This window comes from Polypterus senegalus, chromosome 12 (assembly GCF_016835505.1).
Source record: "Polypterus senegalus isolate Bchr_013 chromosome 12, ASM1683550v1, whole genome shotgun sequence".
NCBI classification, from domain to species: Eukaryota; Metazoa; Chordata; class Cladistia; order Polypteriformes; family Polypteridae; genus Polypterus; species Polypterus senegalus.
Window position 1 is genome coordinate 88,853,705 of NC_053165.1, and position 24,438 is coordinate 88,878,142.

General features: G+C 38.4%; 1 protein-coding gene and 1 long non-coding RNA gene across 3 annotated transcripts in view; one reads left to right on the forward strand and one right to left on the reverse strand.

Annotated features, from left to right (window-relative positions):
* pde8a (phosphodiesterase 8A) overlaps nucleotides 1-22,015 on the reverse strand; it is a 291,906-nt gene extending 269,891 nt beyond the window's left edge. The window contains exon 1 of the mRNA XM_039772804.1: nucleotides 21,704-22,015. Coding sequence (XP_039628738.1) covers nucleotides 21,704-21,751 — 48 coding nt within the window. The 5' untranslated portion in view covers nucleotides 21,752-22,015. The remainder of the gene's footprint in view (nucleotides 1-21,703) is intronic.
* LOC120541313 overlaps nucleotides 1-24,438 on the forward strand; it is a 64,484-nt gene that overhangs the window by 25,172 nt on the left and 14,874 nt on the right. Inside the window, exon 1 of one of the 2 annotated variants that reach the window (XR_005635985.1) lies at nucleotides 22,384-22,471. The exons of the other annotated variant lie outside the window; for it this stretch is intronic. This is a non-coding gene — a long non-coding RNA (uncharacterized LOC120541313). Of the gene's footprint in view, nucleotides 1-22,383; nucleotides 22,472-24,438 lie in introns of those variants that run through there. 2 annotated transcript variants of the gene reach the window in all.

The window sequence follows — 24,438 nt, forward strand, 5'->3', positions numbered from 1 at the left end:
TTCCTAAAATCCTGCTTTTGCTTAGTCATTCTCGAGTACTGAATGTTGTTTAATTAGCTAAAGACTGAAACACAGTAAAATGTGAAAAAAGTTAAGGGGTGTAAATACTTTATGAATCCACTGTAATTGTTTTCCTATTAAAATTTTTGTCCATTAATCCATTTTATGAATCCACTTTTTCCATTAAAAGCACCCCAGGTGGACCTTAGCCTGTCTTGTCAAAATTGTGCTAAAGGCAAGAAGAATCAAGCCAGACTGGGATACTGTTGCTTCAAAATACAGTAGTCACTTTTGCATATAGAACACAAGTCTATACATTTTAGTGCCCTCTAGTGGACATATGTAGTTTGTTCTTTTTCTTCTTTGTACCATTTTAAAACTTTATGAAAAATCTTATGCATGCTCATTTATTGTATAAACTCACTAGCGGGTAAGCTGCATTGTTCTCTATTAACTTCATATGTATTTTATTACATTGTTTGTGTTAAGACATGTAAGTGTACACGTTACAATAGTAGTACTAGTACACTTCTAAACTCAAAGTAAAATGACTATTGAGCATTTAATATTCATAACAGAATAGTTTTATAACATTTCTTTTTTTGGTGATTCAAAAAGTCTGCATAGTGGATGTGTTCTAAAGCTACACAGGGCCCTCCTAGCAAAGAAAGGAAATGGGTTATATTGTTCATGCTAAGGAGGAAACAACATTTGTCACAAAATCGGTAGAACAAACACAAAAGCAAACTGAATACCCTTGAACTTTATTAGGGAATATTAGGAAGGTGATGATGGAGCTTTCTGAGGTCTTGGTTCTCTCTGCTTGTTGTGGTCCCCAGGAACCCATTATCCTATTGTTAATTTCAAATGCATCATGCTCCAAAAAATGAATAAAGCAGACAAATAAATCTCTCATTTGTCCACCAAAACAATGCCTTAACCTGGAAATATGATAGATGATTAAAAAAAAAATAACAATAATTAAAAAAATAAGACAATGAAGACGGGAATGTGACGTACTGCTAGAGCTCAAGCATTTGGCAACAAATTGGTTTGTTGTTAACAAAATCATAGCCATTGTTCTCAATTCTTAGTAGGCACATGTGAAAGAAACCTGCTAAGCTGATTCATTGTCAGTTTGATCTATGGACTTGCAGCATCAGCTGATATATACAGTGCCTACGGAAAGTATTCACTACTTTTTGAAAGTTTTCACATTTTATTGTTAAACATTAAATTACAGTGGATTCAATTTGACTTTTTGACACTGAAGAAAAAATTCTAATATTAAAGTGGAAAAAGATGTCTGCACAGTGGTCTAAAACATATATATATATTATATATATATATCATATATATATATATATATATATATATATATATATATATATATATATATATATATATATATATATATATATATATATACACACACACACACACACACAAAGCACTTTGAGCTACTTTTTGTACGAAAATGTGCTATATAAATAAATGTTGTTGTTTTTATATATAAAACACATTTTCACCGACCTTTAATATGACACACCTATATTATTGCTGGTGCAGCCAATTTGGTTTTAGAAGTCCCAGAATTTCACTCCGTGAAGATCCTGCCTTGGCTTTCAATTGATTTATGCCTAAATGCACCTTATCTAGCAAGTTCAGCTTGAGGGGAGTAAATACAGAGGTCTTACCTACAAAATGAAGACAAAAGAACACTCGCAGCCACTCCATGAAAAGCAGGGGGAGGTAGACAAGAAAATATCCAATATCAAGAAGTAGACAAGTGAGAGAGGCCACCAAGGGACCTGTGAGAACTCTGAAGGAATTACAAGATACAGTGGCTTAGATTGGAGAGACTATACAGACTATAGCATTGCCCGGGTGTCTTAACCAGTCACAGTTTTATGGGAGAGGGGCAAAGGAAAAAAAAAAAAACTTGCACAAAATCTTGGCTAGAGTTTGCCAAAACGTACATGGGAGACTCTGAAGTCAACAAAAGAAGGTTGTATAGTCTGATGAGACCAAAATTGAGCTTTTTGGCCACCTGACTAAATACGACATTAACCCTGCACATTATCAAAACTGCACCATTCCCACCGTGAAGCATGATGGTCAAAGCATCAGACTGGGGTTACCTTTCTGTAGCAGGACATGGAAGACCTGGTAGCATAAAAGCAGAAAGCCAAAACTACACAGTAAAGGCTTCAAAATAGCAGTATTAAGATGCTGAAGTGGCCAAGTCAGTGTCAGATTTCATTCCAATTGAGAATGTGTAGCTGGACTTAAAGGCTGTTCACTCAAAGTCTGCATGACACCTGATCGAGATTGTTTGACAAAGAAGAAGAGGAAAAATGACAGTGTAGGGATGTGCAAAGTTGGTAGAGAGTGAGACCTATGCACACAGATACAAGGCTGTCATGCTTGCCAAAGGTGTAAATACTGACTTGAAGGGTGTGAATACTTGCTTGATCAATTAGCTTCTGTTTTTATATTTGTAATTAATACAGACCACTTTGCAGAGATTTGTCTTTACTTTGACATTAATGAGTCTTTTCTGTTGATCATTGCTATTAAAGCCACTGAGATTCACTGTTTGAAAATAAAATCCCACAACTGCCATGGGTGGGGGATGAATACTTTTAGATAGATACTTTATTAATCCCAAGGGGAAATTCACATAATCCAGCAGCAGCATACTGTTACAAAAAAAATTAGAGTAATAAAAATGCAAGTAAAAACAGACAATAACTTTGAATAATAACGTTTACCACCCCAACCCCCCTATACACACTATATGTATACAGTAAATTTTTGGTTTTAAATAACACAGTACAACCCCAAATCAGAAAAAGTTGGGACAGTGTGGAAAATGTGAATAAAAAAAGAAAAAAGCAAGTTATAAATTCTCCTCAAATTTTATTTCATTGCAGACAGTATGAACACAAAATAATTAATGTTTTATAGTGCAATAGTGCAGATAAATACACACGGGTGTAAATGTAAATAAGCTAAATGGAGAAATGCTGCTCTCTCGTCATTTGCATGTTATTGATAATAAGGAGCAATTAAAATAGCTGTTTAAGACAAAATTTAAGCAATAAGGGCTCAAAATCACTAAAGTGAAGCAGAAGTGTTACTTTAGCAATAAGTGCTTTTTATTAAGCAACTGGGTTGGAGCAAAAACCTGCAGCCACTGCGGCTCTCCAGGACCGTGATTGAGGACCCCTGCACTAAGCCATTAGAATGAGATTTAGCCCTCAGTGTGTTCAAGAAACATAGGAAGACTCTTGTTTTGTGAATATCTGTCTAATTGATAATGGCTTTGGTAGGTCTATTTATAACTTAAAAAAGAGTAACAAGTCTTGTGGTGTTCTGTTTGGTCAAAAGCCCTTGACTTGTGATGGTCAATTTTGTAACCCTGTTCTGTAACACCTTTTCCAAAGCATTCTCTAGGCTGATCTGTACTCTATTATGTGGACCCATTTTGTATGTCACTTTGGATAAAAGTGTCTGCCAATCAACGAAATGTAAACGTAGCCTGGTGTCTCGGTTGCAAATGCAAAGCTGCCCTTGAACTTGGAATCCTTGGAAGCGTTTTTGGTACTAGGATTGAAAATATTAGTCACTCTAGCCCTAGACCTTGAAAAGGGGGTAGGGGTGTTCTGGAGATGGGAGGTTAGCCTCGACTGGTGGGAGAAAGAAATGACCACGTAGATGGGAGACCAGGAGAGTACATGACAGTGGTACTATAAAATTAGCAAGGAGACGGCCAATTTCACCCTATAAACAAGGACATGATGCCTATAATAGTTAGGCCAAGTCACGCAGTGAGGATCCATGTACTTCAATGTATTCCCAGATGATCTCTTGTGTTGCAAATTTTGAATAGAATAAATATTTTGTTTTGTAAACTTTGTTATTCTAAAACGATTGCAATGCTTGTTTTTTTAGATTTAAATTTAAAAAGATAAATTTGCAGTGTTGACCCTCAACTTGCACACTATAACATAACACTAAAATGAAAACGCACTTTCAGAAATGTTTGCCAATTTTTTTAAATTTCAAAGAGTGATGTCATTCTTAGAAGTATTCAGACCATGGCACACCAAATTGGAATCAAGTGCATCATGTTTGCTTTAGTTCCCCTGGAGATGTGTCTATGACTTGATTTGGGTCCACCTGTGGCAAATTGAACTGGAAAGAAAGGCCCATATGTGTGCCTGTGTATAAACAGCCCCACAATTCACACTGCACGTAAAGGCACAAACCAAGCCTTGGAGGTTTAATGAACTCTTTGTAATCTGCTGCAATCAAATTGTGGTGAAGCACAGATCAGATCAAGGGACAGAGACCATTTCACTGTGTCCCCAGGAGCACAATGTCCTCAATAATTGCGAAATGGATGAACTTTGGAACCACATGAACTCTTCTTAAATTTGTCATCTTCCCAAACTGAGTAACCAGGCAAGTTGTGCCTTGGTCAGTAAGTTGACCAGGAACCCAATGATCACTCTTTCTGATCTTCAGGAATCCTCTGCTGTGATGAGAGAACCTGTCGGAAGGATGATCACTGACGGCATTGCTCCATCAATCGGGCATTTTAGTAGCTAGACAGAAGCCACTGTTGAGTTAACAGGTATATGATGTCATTTAAAGGACCATGAGATCATGGGGCAAAGATTCTCTGGTCTGATGAGACAAAAATTGAACTCTTTGGGGAGATCTCCAAGCACCTGTGTCTGCTGAAGACCAGGTACTGCTCATCACCTGCTTAATACCATCCCTATAGTGAAGCATGATGGTAGCAGCATCATGCTATGGGGTTGCTTTTCAGCAGCAGGGAGAGCAAGAGTGGTAGAATTGAAGGGAAAGATGAATGTAGCCAAATAGAGGTGTACTTGAAGAAAACCTGTTCCAGAATACACACAACTCCAGAATGTGGGCTATGGTTCACCTATCACCATAACAATTACACGGGTCTACAAAAAAAATATTTTTTGTTTGCTACTGGGAAATTCAGACCAGCACCAGTTTTTTACATTTATATATGAATTCGGAATTAAGCTAGCACATCAGATTTTTGAGATACACCTCACTGCCATTTTCACACTTTTGAATATCAATATATCAACACAAATATTTAGAATTTGAACTCTGTCCCACCAAAATTGTTTGAATGTGTTTATTCTGAAACCAGAAGATGATACCAGAGACACTTTAAAACATGTATGTCAATTTACCTCAATATAAAAACGAGGTCCATGTGCTCAAAATTGTCTGAGGCAATTGCTTTTGCACTTGTACTGCACTTGCACGAACCAACAGTAGTCACCCATCGTGCTTGGAGTAAATTTTCCGTGATATCACTTTTCCATCACCTTTGTATCTTGATCTTTGTATCTTTCCCCATGCTCCTCTCTGACATCGCTTAGATTTAGAGAAGTCAAGCTGAGAATGTAAAAAATGCGTCTTCAGTGACATTCTGGCTCCCATAAGCTAATATACTTTCAGCATATTCTCTGCAAGCTCAGTAGAATTCTCTGCTCTGTGACTGTCAAGAAAATTCTGGACAACCTGCATGAATGAGGATGCTGATTCAGTTGGGTTCAGTTCCCTTTTGAACTCGTCAAGTATCGGTTCACGAATTTCAGGGTCAACAGCGCCTTCCTTAATTTTGGCTTCACTTTTCTCGAGACCAAACTTATTTCTTAAATGCTAAAACACATCGCCTTTACTGTCCAGTCACCCTAGTTGTCCAAGACCTGGAACATCCTAACTAAAAAATTGGACATGCTGGATGAAAATGGTTTTCAGATTTGGAGTCAGCAAGTGAAATTTGTTAAAGTACAGGTGAAAGAATCCCAGTAGCAAAATGCTTGTTCACAAGTGTTACCAGAAGCATACAGCCATGACTATACTTGAGTGGCTTTGAGACAAGTCTGACTGTCCTTGAGTGACCCAGCCAAAACCCAGACTTAACCCCATAGGACATCTTGGAGAGACCTGCAGATGGCAGCATACAGACGCTTCCCAATCAATTCCATGGAGCCTGAGATGATTTGCCAGGATGAATGTGAGAAACTGCCCAAATTCAAGAGTGCAAAACTTATTGAAACTAGCCCAAGAGGCTCAAAGCTGGAACTGCGGCCAGTGGAGCTCCTACAAAGTACTGAATCAAGTGTCTAAATGCATCTAATGAAACAGAGATTTCAGTTTTCAATTGTTAATAATTTTACTAGTGTTTCTGAAAGATGTCATTATGGGTTCTTAAGTGTAGATTGGACACAAATGGCAAATTCTTGTGCTGTGGATTTTAATTTCACGTGGATGAAAGTGAGTGCTCTGAATATTTTTTTGAATCTGTTTATAGTGTATCTGTTTAAACCTTGTTTTCAGAACACCACAATAATATATATACACTGTTTTTTTTTTTTTTGCTGTTTTACAACTGTTCCCTTAATACAATAATTCTCCAAAGGCACCATTCACAGCTCTGCATGAAGAACAGATTATTTTTAGAGTATGAAACATTATCACACCACACCTTGCAGGTGAAACTGCCAACTGTTAAGGGAACCATGGAGACAAATGTGTGCGACATAATCACTACCAGAAGAGACGGAACCTCTTTGTGACCACTCAGTACAGGAGGTAACCACCAAACCTAAGGGCACCTATGATGCCTCTATCATGTCTGTTCTCAAACCAGCAACTAGCCTGGACAGCCTTTGTGCAGAACAATTCCTGATGCATTGGGTCTTCAGTGATGCAGTAATCACTTTTGCAGCCACATGCATCTTTACTTTTTTCATTTCATGCTATGTGTCTGTGACATGTTTTATTTTTTTATCAAAAGAAAAAAAGTGTATAACACCATTTTAAAGAAAGAACTTTAGAAAGTAATTAATTTCATTCTAAAATAGTTTAAACCATAGTTGTGTGCCCCAGTTATTTATCACTTCAGCTTTAGTGCCATTTTCTAAAAGTTTTGAAAGAAGTCTTGTTGAAGCAGTTGGGTAAACCCAATGTTTTGGCCTTTCTGCCCGAAACCTTCACATTTTTGATAACTGTATGTGAATCAAAGTCTCACTCCCCTTTGTTCTTGGACCGACATGATTGGTTTTTTTTATATACAATGTCCAGTTGACTTTTTTATTTATTTTGTCCCTGCACTGAACTCCAGTCAACCCCTATGCATACACACACGCAAACACTCTACAGTATTATGTAGAAAGGCCAAGTTCTTGTTTTGTCTAATACTAAGGGCACCCAAATCTTGTTTTCAACACTCTTTAATTCATTATTTGACATTTCAGCAGGTTGTCCATACCAGTTTATGGCCCCAAGTCTCAATCATGATTCTTGTTGACCTCTGATCAGTAAACTGCATGTATATTTCTTGTGATGAAATTTAGAAAGAAGCATAATTAATGGACAGATATTGCTGGACTCCAGTTTTTTCTAATCCATTTTGAATCGCATTATTTATTGTCTCTATAAACAAATCTGTCTTTTACATGTACTCCTTATGTAATTTGTAATGTTTACATTTTTATCTACATGTGAACTCGTCACAACACTCTGTGCCTATTCTTAGTAAAGAGTGCTATACAAAAGTAAATTGAATTGAATTTAAGTAGAAAGTGAAGATCCTGGTATAATTTATGTATGCTATGCTAATTCTCATAGCATATTATGGTGCATATTGAGATTCATGAGAATTAATTGTGCAAAGTTTCTGGCAGTGAATACTGCTTGCTAATTGACTTATCACCTCTAACTATGTGGCCAGAGCTCCAACTGCATCATTAATTGATGACATCCCCAACAATATTTAGTGTGTTGGGGTGTGGTGGTGTTTTTTTTTTTTTTGGCCCTTTGTCATTGCTGGCTAAAAAGCAAGTGTCCCATGTATTGTATAAACTCCTCTCTATCAGTTTGTTGTCTGGGTTCAGGAATTTCTTGTATGATTGGTTTCCAAGATTGCAGTAACCTCTTGCTGGGTTGGAACCATAAACTTCTTTGTATATTCTGGTTTTATGAATCAATGTTTAATCCCATGTCAAAAACCAGAATTGCTTGTTGAATGGTTAAATCATTGATATAGCATGTAAGCTGGAAAAACTACCTCTTTTTTTTTTTTTTTTTTTTGTTCACTCTATTGAATCCTTTTTCATGATGAAATACTTGAAACGCCATAGTTAAGTTGGGTTAATGGTAATATACATGCAACATTTCATGAACGTCCACTCAGCTGTTTTGTAGTAATGCATGTTTTTGTTGTGCTGGACTCCCATTATGATTTCCCCAATTAAATTTAAAGTCCATGATCCCTATATTGTTAAAACAAAATTTTGTGAAAACAGACACAGCCTTTTTTGAAAGTATGAGATTTAGTTTTGGTGACTAAATTCCCCACCATTGTTTCCATTGAATCAGTGACGTGGACCAATGTCTCCTTTTCACCTCTTGCCTTCCATATCATTTAGTGTTTTCAGAGCTTGAGTTGCCTGAATTAACACCGGTCATAGTCAGTGCTGATCTTTTTTGTTTGTCAGTGTTGTGCAGATCAGCAAAACCCCTGTATGTCTTTTTAGTTGCAGGCATTGTTGTTAAACAGTTAATCAAACTTCAGAAGTACATTATCACCTAGAAGAGAGCTGGAATAGGAGGACTGTGTGATAACCTCTTAACAGAGTCTTTGCAAAGTCAGTACTTTCAATTAGTAATTTCCCCATAAATAAAGTTGCATTTTTCTGCCATATTTTAATCAGTATAAATACAAGTGTATTCATATATGGTACTAAACTTTGCAAACATAGACCTAACTGTAGTGAGTTGACAGTATTGTCTGTCTTTTTTTAAAAGATGTAGTATTTAATATTGTTTGTTTTTGTTTCCTTGCATACTGCACTGTTTGATTAAGAAAAATGAATTCTCCCACATAGAATATTTGCTGGTACATTGAGCCATTCTTTATCATATTCTTAACCTGAAGTCATGTTGGGTATACTGTGTCACCTGTGGACTGTGCTGTATTGTGTATTTCGTTGTCACCTGAGGTGTATGGTCTGTGGTTCACAGGAGCAAGGAGCTGTTCTCTAGTTCGGTGAGATGAACTTTAAAACTCCTTTTTATTACGCAATTTTAAAAATGAAATATATGTTGAGGTTGTGTAAGAATTAGAAGCATGTTAAATTATCATGGAATTAGAAAATGAGTATCATGTGAATGACTCAATTTTTTTCCCTGAAGCTACTTAATATAGCAAAGAAAGGGATTCGAATGCCTTGATAAGACTCCAGAAAATCGATGAAAGCAAAAGAAAACCGATTCAGAGATCGCGTAATACAGTGCCTATAAAAGGTATTCAACCCCTTTGAAGTTTTAACATTTTTTTTTTTTTTTTATACAACATTGGATCACAATGAATTAAATTGGCTTTCTTGACACTGATTAACAGGCTTTTAATGTCCAAGTGAAAACATTTCTCTGAAGTCATCTAAATTTAATTATGAATATAAAACACAATATTCACTGTCTTTAATATAACACCCAAAAATTCATCACAGGAGCAGCCAGTTGGTTGTAGAAGTCACAGAATTAGTTAAATGGAGACCACCTGTCTGCGGTTTCATTTGGTTGCAACTTATCTGGAAGGTCCAGCTTGTGGTAAATCGTTATGGTGGCCTAAACTACAAAAGAACACTCCAAGTAACTCAAAAAAAAAAAAAAACCAAGTCTGAGTATGGAGACAAGAAAATATCCATTTAAAGCAATCCTTAAGAAATGGAAAGAGTATGGTAGAGCTGGAAATCTTCCTAGAGTAGGCCTTCCACAAAAACTGAGTGATCATGTAAGATTCAACAGACTGAGACCTCTGAAGGAGTGACAAGCTACAGTAGACGGAGTGGAGAAACTGTGCAGACAAAAACAGTGCCCAGGTACTTCATCAGTCACAAATTTATGGGAGACTGGCAAAGAGAACAAACACACGGGATATCTTGCCTAGAGATTGCCTGAAGGCATATGGAGAAACTCTACAGTCAAGTGGAAGAAGTTTCTAGGATCTGATTGTGGCTTTGTGGCCATCTGACTAAAAACATGTTTGAAACAAATGCATGTTGCCTAAAATGCACCATCCTGATGGTGAAGTATGTGAAAGCATCAGGCTGTGGGGATGCTTCTTGGACCCTGGAAGGCTAGTGAGGGTACAATGAATAAAGCAAAATATGAGAAAATCTTTGAGGAAAATCCCAAAGCAGTCTGCAAGAAACCTGCACCTTGGGACAGGATTTATTCATCAGCAAGACAGCAAGCCTAAGCATAAAGCTAAAGCTATAGAGGAATGGCTTCAAAACAACAATGTGAATGTGCTGAAGTGGCCAAGTCGGAATCCAGAGAGAAACCTGTATTTGCAGACTCCAGGCTGTCATGACTGCCAAAGATGCATCTACTAAATACTGGCTTGAAGGGTGTGAATAGTTATGTGGTCAATTACTTTGTATTTTACATTTGTAATTAATTAAGCTCAGTTTATAGAGATCTGTTTTTCCTTGGACATATAAAGAGTGATTTTTCTGCTGATCAAAAGCTATATTAAATCCACTGTGATGTTGTATAACAATAAAATGTTAAAATGTCCAAGGGGTGATTGCTTTTTATAGGTGCTGGATATATTCTTACTATACTAAACTTTTTAAGAATGTATATACACTTAGTAGTAACAAAAAGCCTTTTCTCAGGCTTTGTCTTATCAATCTGATATGTCTCCACAGCTTTTATCAAGGTTTCAACTATTCAAGGTCATAAACCAAAGTTCACATAATATAAACTATCTGAGTTAATAGCAGATTAATAAAAGATGGCAGTCTCTGTCAGTCTATTAAACTCAAACTATCAAGTAACCGAATAATTACAGGAACCCGCAATATGTTCAAGGCTGCCTTCAAAAAAGTCAGCCACTTTATTTTGAACATAATAAAGTGTGGTGAATATTTATTGTGCATGACCATTTTTGTTTAAGAAATCCGAAAGGAGTGAGAATGGCAAATAAAGCTTTTATTTTATTTTGTAACTGCAGGCTAAGACATCAGAGCTGACGTCTGTTTTACATTTCTGAGTGTCTGACTGTTTATCATCCAAAAATTAAACAGACACTTTTTTCCCAAAACTCTTTATATTGATTTATTTATACCCTCATGTCTTTCTGTATATGTGTTCAACTGTCATTTATGAAAATACTAGAAAACTAAACATGACAGTATATTATACACTGTTTATGTGTTCAGTCATGAAAGAAATAATAGATCAGTCAAGCAAAGCAAGAGGAATAAAGTTTTTGTGAGCACATTTGTCTATGCCTATGGCAGAATACAGGCACCAAAACTGAGCTGCTCAGTCTCACAGTTCTGGCTTAGTTACTGTCTGCATGGAGTCTGCACATCCTTCCCTTGTTTATGGTGGCTTTAGTCTGTTTTTCCCCCACCACATCAGACTAATTAGTGGCTCATAGTTAGTCAAGTTTAAGTAAGTGTACTCTGTGATCGACTGGCATTGCATCCAGAATTTATTGTGATCTTGCAGCAGATGCTGTTAGGACAAGCTCAAGACCTCCACTACCTCAGATTGGATAAAGTGGGTTCATGAAGTGTGTATGTGTATGTAATATATAAATATATATATAATATACCAGTTTTTTTTTTTTTTTACCTGGAATTCAAGTTAGTACATGTGAAAAATGGGCTAGCAGCAGTTTTGAAAGGGAGCTCCTTGTGGTGCACAGCCAAACATGGAAGCTGTGTGAGTGTCTTACAGGGACCGAATTTAATGATACACTGGGGTTGGGGACTGAAGAGAGAGTTGCACTATACAGTATATAACTCTTTTCCAACGAGGATCTAGCTGCAGACCTCTGGTAAAGGTGACCATCCGTCCCCGTTTTCCGGGGACAGTCTCCTTTTTCCGACAACTGTCCCCACTCAGAAACATGTCCCTGTTTTGTCCCCGGTTTCAGCTGGCTCACTTTTTTGAATGTATCTCATCACAACGATAATTTGAACTCGGCGCGCATTGTACTCTGTAGAGTTTAGAGTCCCTGCTCGTGATCTGTAGATTCTACGCTCCTCTAACCCCCCCCCATTTCCCCAGATAGGCCTAAAAAATTCTGGTCCCCTTACCTCTGGAGCTCTGTGATTCAAAATCTCCACTAAACAGCCAGTCCAATTTAACATTTTGTCTATGATTTACACAAAAGAAACTCTGAGAAAAGTCTCTGGCTGCAGCCTGCAGCACTACGTCAGAGTCACTACCTTTAGAGTCCGTCCTGTTACATGACTTGACCACTGCAAGACCCACCAGCTTGATACTTGTCATTATTCATGAGTTAAATAGCACAGTATACAGTACTGAAAAAGTTTTAAAAAACTACATTTTTAAATGGTACAGTAACATTATTTCTTTAAGTTCTCTACATAAATGGTACTCCATTCTTCAGACATATATATTCATGTAAATGTGTTGGATTCACCAGGAAGACAGAGAGAGTTGGATTGTTTTTGGAAGTGTGACAAAGCAGGCAGGCTTGCCATTGTGTGGTGAAGCATGAAGGTTGCTTGCTTTGGCAAGGATTTGTTAATGGTACTGCCAAAAGTTTTAGTGCCAATTCAAAACCACCTCCCACAACCCTAATCTTGGCCATTGTGCAAGTAATCCCACCTTTTTAACTTTGATGGGTGAAAAATGATTATTTTCATTTCATTGCATATTTCATGTTGCATATGGTATCACTGAAATTATTCTGACTGCTCATGGCTGCAGCAGTTAAAGTTTAAGTAAGATAGAATCGTAAGATTGACTGTGATGACTAGCTAAGGTCATAAATGGGAGAACGGGAATTGAGTAAACAAAAGTCAGAATGAGACACAATCCTACAACAAGAAATGTAGTGAGAGAATCAATAACCAGAATATTTCATGTTTCCTAAGCCAAAATGCAAGACTGATTATAAGTCAAAGTCTGAGAACAGAAAAGAATTCATAACCAGATGTATCTTAATAATAATAATAATGCAACGGTTTCAGTTTGTTTTGATTTATCCACAAACTTGGACAGTCAGGATGCGTTTGGTATTGGCCTTTATCCCTGTGGTAAAGACATTGCTTATGTGCGCTCCTGATCATCCTACCTTATAACAGCTGGTGACCCTGCCTTGCAAACAGCAAATAATGATGATGCATATAATAAAATTTTAAATGGCATTAAAAATAGTAAATCAAAAAATGATTAGAAATTTAATTCCTAGACCTCTTAAACCCTCAAAATGAGATTACCATTATGTTCTGAGGCCAAGGAAAAGGCTGAAAACATAAATCAAAGTCCAGATCATGACAGGCATAAATAAATGAAGAAATAAATAAGTACATCAAATGTGAGCATAAATAAATAATTGCGTTTTGCTGCCCATTTCACAATGCATTTTTTTTTTTTTTTGCATGCTTATTTACTTGTTTAGTTTATTCCTCCGTACAATGCTGGACAACAGCAAACAATATCAAAAATGTCTTCAAAAAAATCCTTGCGTTTCTTGTGTTACATAATCCACATGTCAAGTCATCCAGTTTATATGCTCAGAATCAACCAAACGCATGCATTTTTTGCTAAAATATTGGTAAATACTTCATTAAAATCAAAGTAGTGCACAAAAAGAGGAATAGTGTTTGGATGAGATTGAGTATTTGCCCTGACAATCCACCTCAGCCATTGGTGAAGCGTCCTCTCTTCAATGTCTATACACTGTCTTGTGAGAGACATTAAAAAGGAAATGAAAATAACAAGGAGAATTGAAAGTCAAACAAAAAAAAACAGACCAAACGTCAAAACCAAGAGAGAAGGAGATTTTTCATCAATGTAAGAACTTGGAAAAAAAATGGAGTCAAAAACAATAGTGGGGATTTGAAAAACCAGGAAATACTAAGATTAGATAAACTTTATTAGTCAGAAGGCAAAATTTTAGATGCATACAGCAGCAGAAACATAAAAAATAGATCTCCTTAAACAAATATGACAATTAATAAAATAAATAACTGTGTATTGTGCAAAACTGCAAAATTTTACTTAAGCAATTTATTTTGTGATGTTGAGAGGAAGCATTAAATTGTCTGATCGCAGTGGGCAGAAATGATCCCTAGAGGCTTTTTTTAGGTAACAGTGGAGGAATAAGCCTTTGGCTAAAACTGCTCCAAGAAAGTGCCTCCTGGAGGGGTTGAAGGGAATTTTTCTAATTTTGTCACCATCCTCTTTTTCACAAGAATACAGGATCACTTCCTCCATTGTCATGACAGCCAACTGCCATCACAAAAGAGCCTGGAAAATCTACCAAGCAGGGTCCTTCAAGCTTGGCCATTGCTTGTAGTGCCTGTATATAGCTTCCTTCAAGCTACAATCTACAAGTTTCCTGTGCAATGTCGAGTCAACAGGATCATGGACACAAGGTGGGAAATAGTCATGGACAGGGCACCAGTTCATCAGAGGCCCTACAAACGCAGGAACAATTTTGAGTCCCCAGTTAACACAAGCTGCATGTCTTTGGGGATATAGGAGTTAAAAATGGGTTACAAGAAGGAAACCTCTTGCAGATGTAACAAGAATATGAAGACTCCACAGGGACAAACAGGTGCAGAATGCCAGGCCGGTAAAGCACTGACACTAAACTTCTACTGTGCCATTGTGATATTAATAGGATAGCCTAGCCAGTATTTAGAGTTTGACAAGGGAAAGGAAGGCAGACTAAATTAATGAAGGTGACCAGGAGAACAAATACAAAAGCACTAGAAAAAGTTCAATACCAAGAATCGGACCTATCTTTCGTCAAACCTAAATGCTAATCCAGTAATCAAAGTTGAAGCTGGTAAAAAAATTAGTGTCTGAAATGCTAAATAAGACAATGAAAGACATGCAGAGACTTCTTTTGAAGTATTTTGAAACTCTGACAATCGGGAAGTGCAAAATGTCCGCTCCATGCACCTCCAAGGGTTGCTGAATAGAAACAGTATAATAGTTCATGCTCAAAATGACGACGACCAGAAAAACAGATTACATCTGTAGCAGAGAAACAAATTTTATTCTTGTGTGTTTTACTGTTTCTTTGTGAACTTTTTTTCTGACTGCTCCCTTTAACTAAGATATCTATACCATTTGAACCTAGCATAGTTACCAAGGAAACCATGAAATAATAACAATTTAATACTTTTTATTTTGTCCTTAATGAGAATTTATATATGTCATTCCTCTTTAGATACAAATGTTTGCTGAAGACTCTTAATCCGTTTAACTTTTTATGACCTCCAAATGTTATCATTGTTTTGTGTAAATTCCTGTGCAGCTCAAACCTCAATCAATCTGTGTATGGAGTTTTGAGACTCAAGAAATTTGAATTAGGGGTTTAATTTTGTCTAGAACTTAATTTGAGAAAGTGCACTATTTGCCGTTCCGTCAGAACACCATTTTGTTTCCCATTTTGGTAGTGCTATATGTTAGGTATCTGTACTGTGCCCATGGAGAACTTTCCCAGAATTCCCCAGGTGTATGCTAGCTTTTGATGTCCATTTTGCAACTATACAAAAATCACCCCCAGGCATTTCTACCCTGTAGGTTATCTAAGCTTGATGGATCAACTTGTTTCGCTGCAATAAAAGATCATCATTTAGTTCTATTGGCATTTTGGATTCCTGCTATTGTTGTTTTTGTCTCAGAAATTTTCCATTTCAATTTAGCTTTGACAAAAGATCTCCTCGACTCATAGTTTTGACCTTTTGACATGTTCTTTGACTTATGATTCCCCTGATTATTTTCATGTTCTTTTTACTGTCTCTTGCAGGTCAGTATATACTTATTTCAGGACATTTGGAATCTTATTAAGATTTAGGTGTATTAAAAGATTATACCATCTACTTTGTACTGATTAGCAAACATACTGTAATGTCTCTTGACTCTGTTATGCAAATGAACCTAGCTTACTCAAAGATCATTGGTTTGTTATATTCTCCAGTACTGTCAAAAAGACCGCCGCTGTTCATATGGTAGGGCTCCCTCAAGCTTGTTGTAATAAAGGATGTCCAGAAGATGATGGAGCCATTTTATAACGGTGATCTTGACTATTCTGTTTGAAAAAGACTTAATTTATCTGACACATCCAAAAGAGAGATGAAAAAATATCAAACTGACCCCAAAAATGTATCATCTATATATAATTCATAAACAGATTTCCAAATGATAAGCAATTAATTTAAAATAAACACAAATCATAACGGTAAGCTATTATAAATTAATTAAAGTACACTATCTTAGATTGTAGCAGTCATTAACCAAGAATACCAAACCGACATGTGTACAGAATTCCCAAAGTCACCACAGATATATATATATATATATTTTTTTTTTTTAGTTTTTATTAGCTCTTATTATAATTGCATGAACAAACTGACTGGAGTAGCCTACAGCAAGGTTTTGAGGCAGCTAAAATTATCAACAGGCATGTGGGTTCATGTTCACCACTGTGTTTTGCTTCTGATTTAATTGCTTACACACTTAACAAACCTATCTAGCACTGCACTCAACTGAAATGGACCCACTCGCTGATACTGGGCAATTATGGCTGTGGTTGATGATGATGATGATGATGAAGAATGCCCTAAATGCCGATAATTTTATGTAAGGCCTTGTCCTGTACAAAATGAGAAACCTTTTAAAGTTGCTTTTAGCTTATATGGAAATTTAATCTAATGAAGTGGAGTAGTGGTTAGCACTGCTGACTCATTTCCAGGAGACTCCATGTGAATACCAACCTAATCACTTCCTAAATTTGTCTGCATGGATATTAATCTGGGTACCCTGTTTCTCCCCATGAAATCCCAACTTGTGTGTGTTGTATACCAGTCTCTTTTTTTAAATTGGTCTCAGTCAGACGTATTAATCATTTCTCTGGAGACAGCCATGAGTGGGTAGGAACAATTAGAAGGTATGCTCAGTTTGAAGTTTATAAGAGTATAGTCCTGGTCAAAAGTTTTGAGAATGACACAAGTATCGTCTTTCGCAAAGTTTGCTGCTTCAGTGATTTTAAATCTTTTTGTTTCTGTGGTATACTGAAATATAATTTACAAGCATTTCATAAGTTTCAAAGGCTTTTATTGACAATTAAGTTTATGCAAGGAGTCAATATTTGCAGTGTTGGCCCTTTCTTTCTCCAGACCTCTGCTGGCATGCTGTCGATCAACTTCTGGGCCAAATCCTGACTGATTCTTGCATAATCAATGCTTGGAGTTTGTCAGAATTTGAGAGTTTTTGTTTGTCCACCCACCTGTTGAGGATTGACCACAAGTTCTCAATGGGATTAAGGACTGGGGAGTGTCCTTGCTATGGACACCAGATTTCAATGTTTTCTTCCCCAAGCCACTTAGTTATCACTTTTGCCTTAAATCACGGTGCTCCATCATGCTGGAAAAGGCATTGTTTATCACCAAACTGTTCTTGGATACTTAGAAGTTGCTCTCAGAGGATGTTTTAGTCCCATCTTTTATTTATGGCATTGTTCTTAGGCAAAATTGTGAGTGAGCGCTGCACTGCCTTGGCGGAGAAGGAACCCCACATATGAATGGTCTCAGGATGCTTTACTGTTGGTATGACACAAGACTGATGGCCGCGCTCACCATTTCTTTTTGCCGGATGCCCCAAACAATCAGAAAGGGGATTCATTAGAGAAAATGACCTTACCCCAGCAGTGTAATCCCTGTACCTTTTGCAGAATTTTAGTCTGTCCTTGATATTTTTCTTGGAAAGAAGTGACTTCTTTGCTGCCCTTCTTGTCCCCTGGCCATCCTACAAAAGTCTTCACCACATTGTGCGTGCAGATGCACACAAACCTACCTGCTGCCATTCCTGATCAAGCTCTACACTGCTGGTGCCCTGACCTTGCAGTTGAATCAACTTTAGGAGACGGTCCTGGCACTTTGCTGGACTTTCTTGGGTGCTCTGAAGTCCTCTTCACAAAAATTGTACCTCTCTATTCTAACTCAATCAGCATGACAGAGTGATCTCCGGCCTTGTCCTCGTTGACACTCTCACCCATGTTAATGAGAAGATTACTGAAATGATGTCAGCAGGGCTAAAATGTAGTGGATATGGGATTTTTGGGATTAAGTTCATTATCCTGGTAAAGAGGGACTTCGCAGTCAATTGCAATTCATCTGATGACCCTTCATAACATTCTGGAGTATATGCAAATTGCCATCATAAAAACTGAGACAGCAAACTTTGTGAAAATTAATATTTGTGTCCTTCTCCAAAACTTTTGGCCACGACTGCACCCTTACATTGGCCTAATGAGTGGCAGCAAGTGTGACCTGTAATAAACCAGCACCCCCCCACACAATTCTTTACTACCTTGAAGTTTAGATGTTGGCAGAATATTGTTAGTAGAAGTAGTACTGTCACTTTATGCATGTAAATAGTATATGTTTGTTGTGAAATGAATGAGATTTATATTACTTATAAAATTCTATGTTACTACCTGTTGGTCCTTCCACAACTGGAGGCATTCTGGGAAAATGTCTTGTGTGTAAATCTGTTAATACATCTGTTACGGCTCTTTGGATGTTTTCAGCCAGTCTCGTTAATTTAAACATATATCTGCTAATTGTATTATAAATATTCATTTATACTGTCAGGAATGATGATGAGTATGATGATAAAAATGATGATGATGGTGACAGTGGTGGTGTTGGTGATTATGATGATAAAATAATACTTTACATCAGGCAAGCTGTTTTGTGATCTCTAAGTAAAATGGAGTTCCGTGTTTTAATACATTCATACATAATACATTTTAATACATTCTTGCTTATAATGCTGCAGAAGAAAATGGTGACTTATGTTGGTCAGACAGGTAAAAAGTTCACTATACTCTTCACACAGAGTAATACTGATACTAATATTCTATTACTGCCTATTCAGAGATCTTTTGAAATTCTTACCTGTATGTATGACCAACAACAGACTCTAGATCAGTGGTTCTCAAAGTGTGATCCACAGAATATGGCATACACCACCTCTTCATCTTTCTTAAGATTGCCTTCCCTGCTGATTTTTGCCACATATAACAATTCTAAAATAACCAACAAGCAGCACTCTGTTTTCTTTCTTACAGATGGTAACATCTTTTGCTTCATCTCCACTCCTGGTTGCTTGTAATAATTATTCCGTCTCTTTTGACACTCTGCTATTTCTCTCCCATCCAATCAAACTCCAACACCATGTGCTTTTTTTTTTTTTTTTGAATAACATTTTATTGAATTTATTAAAAGCAAATAACATTACGTACAAGCAAGTCAAATTTTACAACACGAGGTTCAAATCCACAGTAAAATCCAATTAGAGAGATGATGCACAGCCTTGAGCACCAAGTGATGCCAATATGGATGGTGTATGCCACATGAACTTGTGAGAAGACTGCATGGGCGGGAGGGCTAAGCCCACCTAATAAGGAGAACACCCAGTAAGTCGGGGCTTTCTTGCTGATTTCGAGTAGCACTGCAAGATGTGCTTGAGGGGCAGTACAGGTTCCTGTTTGAGTTGGGTGGTTTTGTTGTTTTTATTCTGTGGCCACTACAGAGGGAGCAGTACAGGCCTTCTAATTACTAAGGTGTTTCCAAAAAATACCTTTTGAACTAACCGGCTAATAGTGAGTTACAATTATTACAGTATTTTCACATTACATTCATGAAATGGGAAGAATGATTGTAATATGAAGTGTATGCAAAAATTCACTGTTAGCCTGAAGTTGTCTGCTGTAACTTTGACTTTGAGAAAGTAGTACTTGGATAAAACACTTTAAGAACCAGTGCTCTAGATCTGTTAAGTGATTGGAGGGACACAGGCACCCCCTGTAAACTTCTAAGGGACCTGCAAGATGACTGAAAGTAATTCAAACACCACAGCAAAATACTTAAATCACTAGAAGCCATCCCACAGCCAATGTGTCAATTTTGGATTTAATAATAATTGAAATTTTAAAATGTGGGCTTCAACGTAATTGCTTAAGGTCTAAAAATTTAACTGGCACACATGGACAGCGACATCTTTTTCTTAACAAAGTGCAAAAAGGACATTTAAGAGTTTTCATTTAAAAATTTACCATTGTTGTTTCTTGTCCTAGTGTGTGGATATAAACACAGGAAACTTCAGTTTCTGTATTACATCTCGCCTGAAGAAGGGGCCTGAGTTGCCTCGAAAGCTTGCATATTGTAATCTTTTTAGTTAGCCAATAAAAGCTGTCATTTTGCTTGGCTTTTCTCTACATTCATAATGGCTAACACGGTACAACAACCTAGTACATCAGTTGTAATAGAAATTTGTCATTTTTCAACCTCTGAGGGCTAGATCCCTACTAAAGGTTCAAAAATTAAAAATAACATCACATTCATGGTGTAAAGACATTCAAAATAGTCTAAAATGATCCCCCACATGCTTATATTTGAAGTTTATCATTTTAACCATCTGGGAGTGGTGCTTAGAGGGCTAGAGCCACCAGTGAAGAATAAACTATCAAACCGTAGTTGTAGGTATCGTAGTTGTGATCAGTAACCTTGAAATAGCATAAAATGACACTCCACGCGCTTATATTAAAGCGCCACTTTCTGGAAGGTTGCAGCTTCAAATCCCATTACTGCCAAAACGGGATCCTACTCCGTTGGGCTTCAGAGCGAGGCCCTCCCGGGTGTTTTACAATGTCTGTCTCTGCACTCTGACCTCCATGCAAAAAAGACAATTTCCTCTCGGGGATAAACAAAGTATTTCAAATTAACTTACTGAACCTCTTTTTTTTTTTTTTTTTCCTTCTTCAAAGATTTGTGAAAATGAGTCATTTTGACCCCTCGTATCCCATTGGGGTGTACCCTTGGAGTCAGTTGATGTGACATGCACAACTTTAAGTCCTTTTTGATTAATTTTACTGGGGACACGTATTGATGTACTCTTTATCATAACGGTGTCATTCATTACCTGCACAACATATGATACAAAAGGTAGGGTCTTAGGGGGACGATAAGAGGTTGAAAACCCAAAAACGCTCGTCTTGTATAACTAGACATCAAGTCTACTCGAAGGATATCTTGTATATCGGGGGGTTTCTAGTACCGGTGAGGCGGGAGGCACCGGACAAAAAAATAAAACTGAAGTGATATTAAAGCGTTCATATATGAACACACTAAAAAAAAAAAAAACAGGAACAACGTCCCGCAGGCGGTGTCCCGGGTCCCTTAGCGGTTTGCTGTGCTGAATAAAGCACAACGGCGGTCCCCGTTTATTCAGTCTCATGGTACCTCAGATGTCCGATGGTCCCCAGTTCCATCCCCACATTTGCAGTGTTCGTACCGGGAAAAGCCACAAGTTCTGAGCAAACGACAAGTGCAAGTCTAAAAAAGTGAACCATTAATGAAGAGCTGAGGTCAAGTTAGCTTCACGTTGATGGCCATGAGATCACTTAGTCGGACTTGAATGAAGCCCGCGTCAAGCCCCAAGCATTGAGTTAAGCGCACTGCCTCTGTGTACCCGGTCTTCCGGAGCAGTATTATAAAGCAGATTCTTGATTTCTTTTACAAATTATCCACTTTTTGGGAATTGGACTGAACGGTTAAGGCCATACCTTGAGCTGGGGCCCATTGCCCGTTGGGGTTTCCTGGCAAGTACTCATCGCCTCCTTGAGCTCCGTCCCGCTGCGGGGCTGTCCATTGATGTGCACCCTTCGTGTAGCCTAACTTGGAGTCATTGCTTTCGCGGTGTTCACTTCAGCACACGTTTAAATAGTCTGGTTTCTGATAAAGCTGTGTATGAGTGTGTGCAGTTATTTTGAATTGATTTGCACCGGTGTCTTTTTAACACGTCTCTTCCTTCACACGACTTTGCTAAACTGTCGTTTATTCTGAATTCAGACTGTGACACCTCCGGCCAGTCTCGCTGAGAATGAGAGCCCAAATCTCCGCACAGCACAAAAAAAAAATAGAAAACCAGAAGGGAACTTTTCCGGCATTAAACCACTCCCCACGGAGCAGTATAAATTAAATCTGGGTTATAAAGCCAAGAGCGAGATCAGTCGACGGCCGCACCTTTAACGTGATGAAAAGCAATAAAACTGAAGCACCTTTTCGCTTGTGCCACGAAAACTCGCGCTGCGCGCCTTTGAGCCGGCAGATCGCTGACAGCTTCTGGCGCGAAGAGGTGCAGTGGCGGTCTCGTGGACACGCGCCTCAGCGAGCTCACGTGGGCCACTTGGGCGCCTTCGGCAGCGGCAGCAGCGCCCGGCATCGGGGATCGCCAGTCATCAACGAGGGACTCTAATGAAGAAGAGGATCCAAGCTGGCAGGCCACGGGGTCGTATATTATGCCTGTAACGTTATACTGTTGGCTTATCAGCGTAAGTGTTGTCTTACATGTGTACGATACTGGCATGCGTTTGTACAATAATGGTTGAATACATTGCGGTGGGCTGGCGCCCTGCCCGGGGTTTGTTCCTTGCCTTGCGCCTTGTGTTGGCTGGGATTGGCTCCAGCAGACCCCCGTGACCTCGTAGTTAGGATATAGCGGGTTGGATAATGGATGGATGGCTGAATACATACGGTGGATTAAGAAAATATTCAGACCCCATCACTCTCTGTGCGCTTTGTGTTGTCCCAACGTCTATTGAGTTACTTTTAAAAAAAAAAAAAACCCTCTCTCAAAGCAGAGTTGGAGCAGACTGTGTTACTGCATCCTCCGAAGTCCTACTTGGACAATATTCCAATGAGAATGGCTTGAAAACAGTAATTAACAAATGAAATGAACCGGAGCATTATTACCCTTAGAAATGGTGGCCTTTCATATTAAAGAAATTGAAAAAAAAAAATCAGTGTGTCAGTTAAGCAGGGCCATCTTAACGGCATCATTTGCTCCAAGGAACAGTAGTGCACTGGGTCCTTGTTTTGGTAGTGTGACAATGACGCTATACCTGCACACAACCTGACACAGACAGGCGAATGAGGCACACTGATAAAACAAATGTTTTTATTTCATTTCTTCGCCGGTGGGCAATGCCTTCCCCATTCCCCACAGGCACAATACAATCCCACAAGCTCAGTACCACACAATTCTTCTTTCTCTTTTCTCCACCACTCCTCTCTGGCAGGCTTTGGCTCCTGGAGTGGTGGCTGCTGGCTCCTTTTATAGCCCACCCAGAGGTTGTCCAGGTGTTTGATGACCTATTTCCGGCAGCACTTCCTGGTGTGGTGGAAGAACTGCCCACACGGGCTCAGGAACAACTGCAGTACCCCCGGATCCCAACAGAGTTGTAGAGAACTCCATCTCCCATGGAGCTCTGTGGGAATCCGCAGCACCACTGCCACCCATGAGGACTGTCATCTAGCATCTCGGGGAGGTACTGTTCTGTCCATGCTTGTTCCCCCAGACCATTCAAAGAAAAGGTGTTCCTGCTGAGCAAGGGCCCCGGCCATCTACCACACTAGTAAAAAAGAAACATACATAAGCATCCGAAACATCGTGGGCTCCCAGCCAGTGCCCATATGTTAAGAAGACCCCGTGTCGAGTGATGTCCTACACAATCCAAAGGCAATTGGAAGATCTCCGCTAGGAGGAGATCTGTCAAAGCCAAAGTCACAAGCCAATCAGAAGACCGGTTTCTGGGGGTCACCAGCTGGTGTGATCACAGATGCCACACAGCACAGCAGCTTTAAGCCCAGCTTAACAGTGCAGGTCGAAAAAAGCAAAGTGTCAGTTTGTAGTGTGAAGAAGAGACTTTTAGTGCCACTCACCCTGTCAAAACTGCAACACAGGGAGCCATTCCTTAAAAGGGCAAAATAGGCCATTGAAATACTGGCTGTGGACTACTAGAGACTGGAAGAAAGTCTTATGGACCAATGAATCCAACTTTGAAATCTTTGGTTCATCATGCAGGGTTTTTGTACCCCATCGAGTTGGTGAAAGGACTGTTCCTCAGTGTGTGACACCAACTATCAAGCATGGAGGTGGAAGTGTGATGGTCTGGGGCTCTTTTGCTGGAGGCTTGCTCAGATTGACTGACTGAAATTCTGAATCAAAAGGGTTATCACAGTTTGACTGTTATATCAGCAAAAGGCAGCTGCTCTGTAGACTGTAACCTTTTAGTTGTTCCCTGAAGTAGGCCCATTTGTAATATTCTGAAATTTCCTTTTTTCAGTTTTTGCAAACCTAAACTTTACATTTAAACCTCTGCCAGTTCACTGCTTGCCTTTTCACCATTTCAGGGAACTCGTTGCAGTTCACCTGATTATATCTGAAGAAAAATGGAGGCGTTTTAAAACGCTTGACCAGTAGTGTACATTTTTAACCATCAGTCAACATTCAATAACC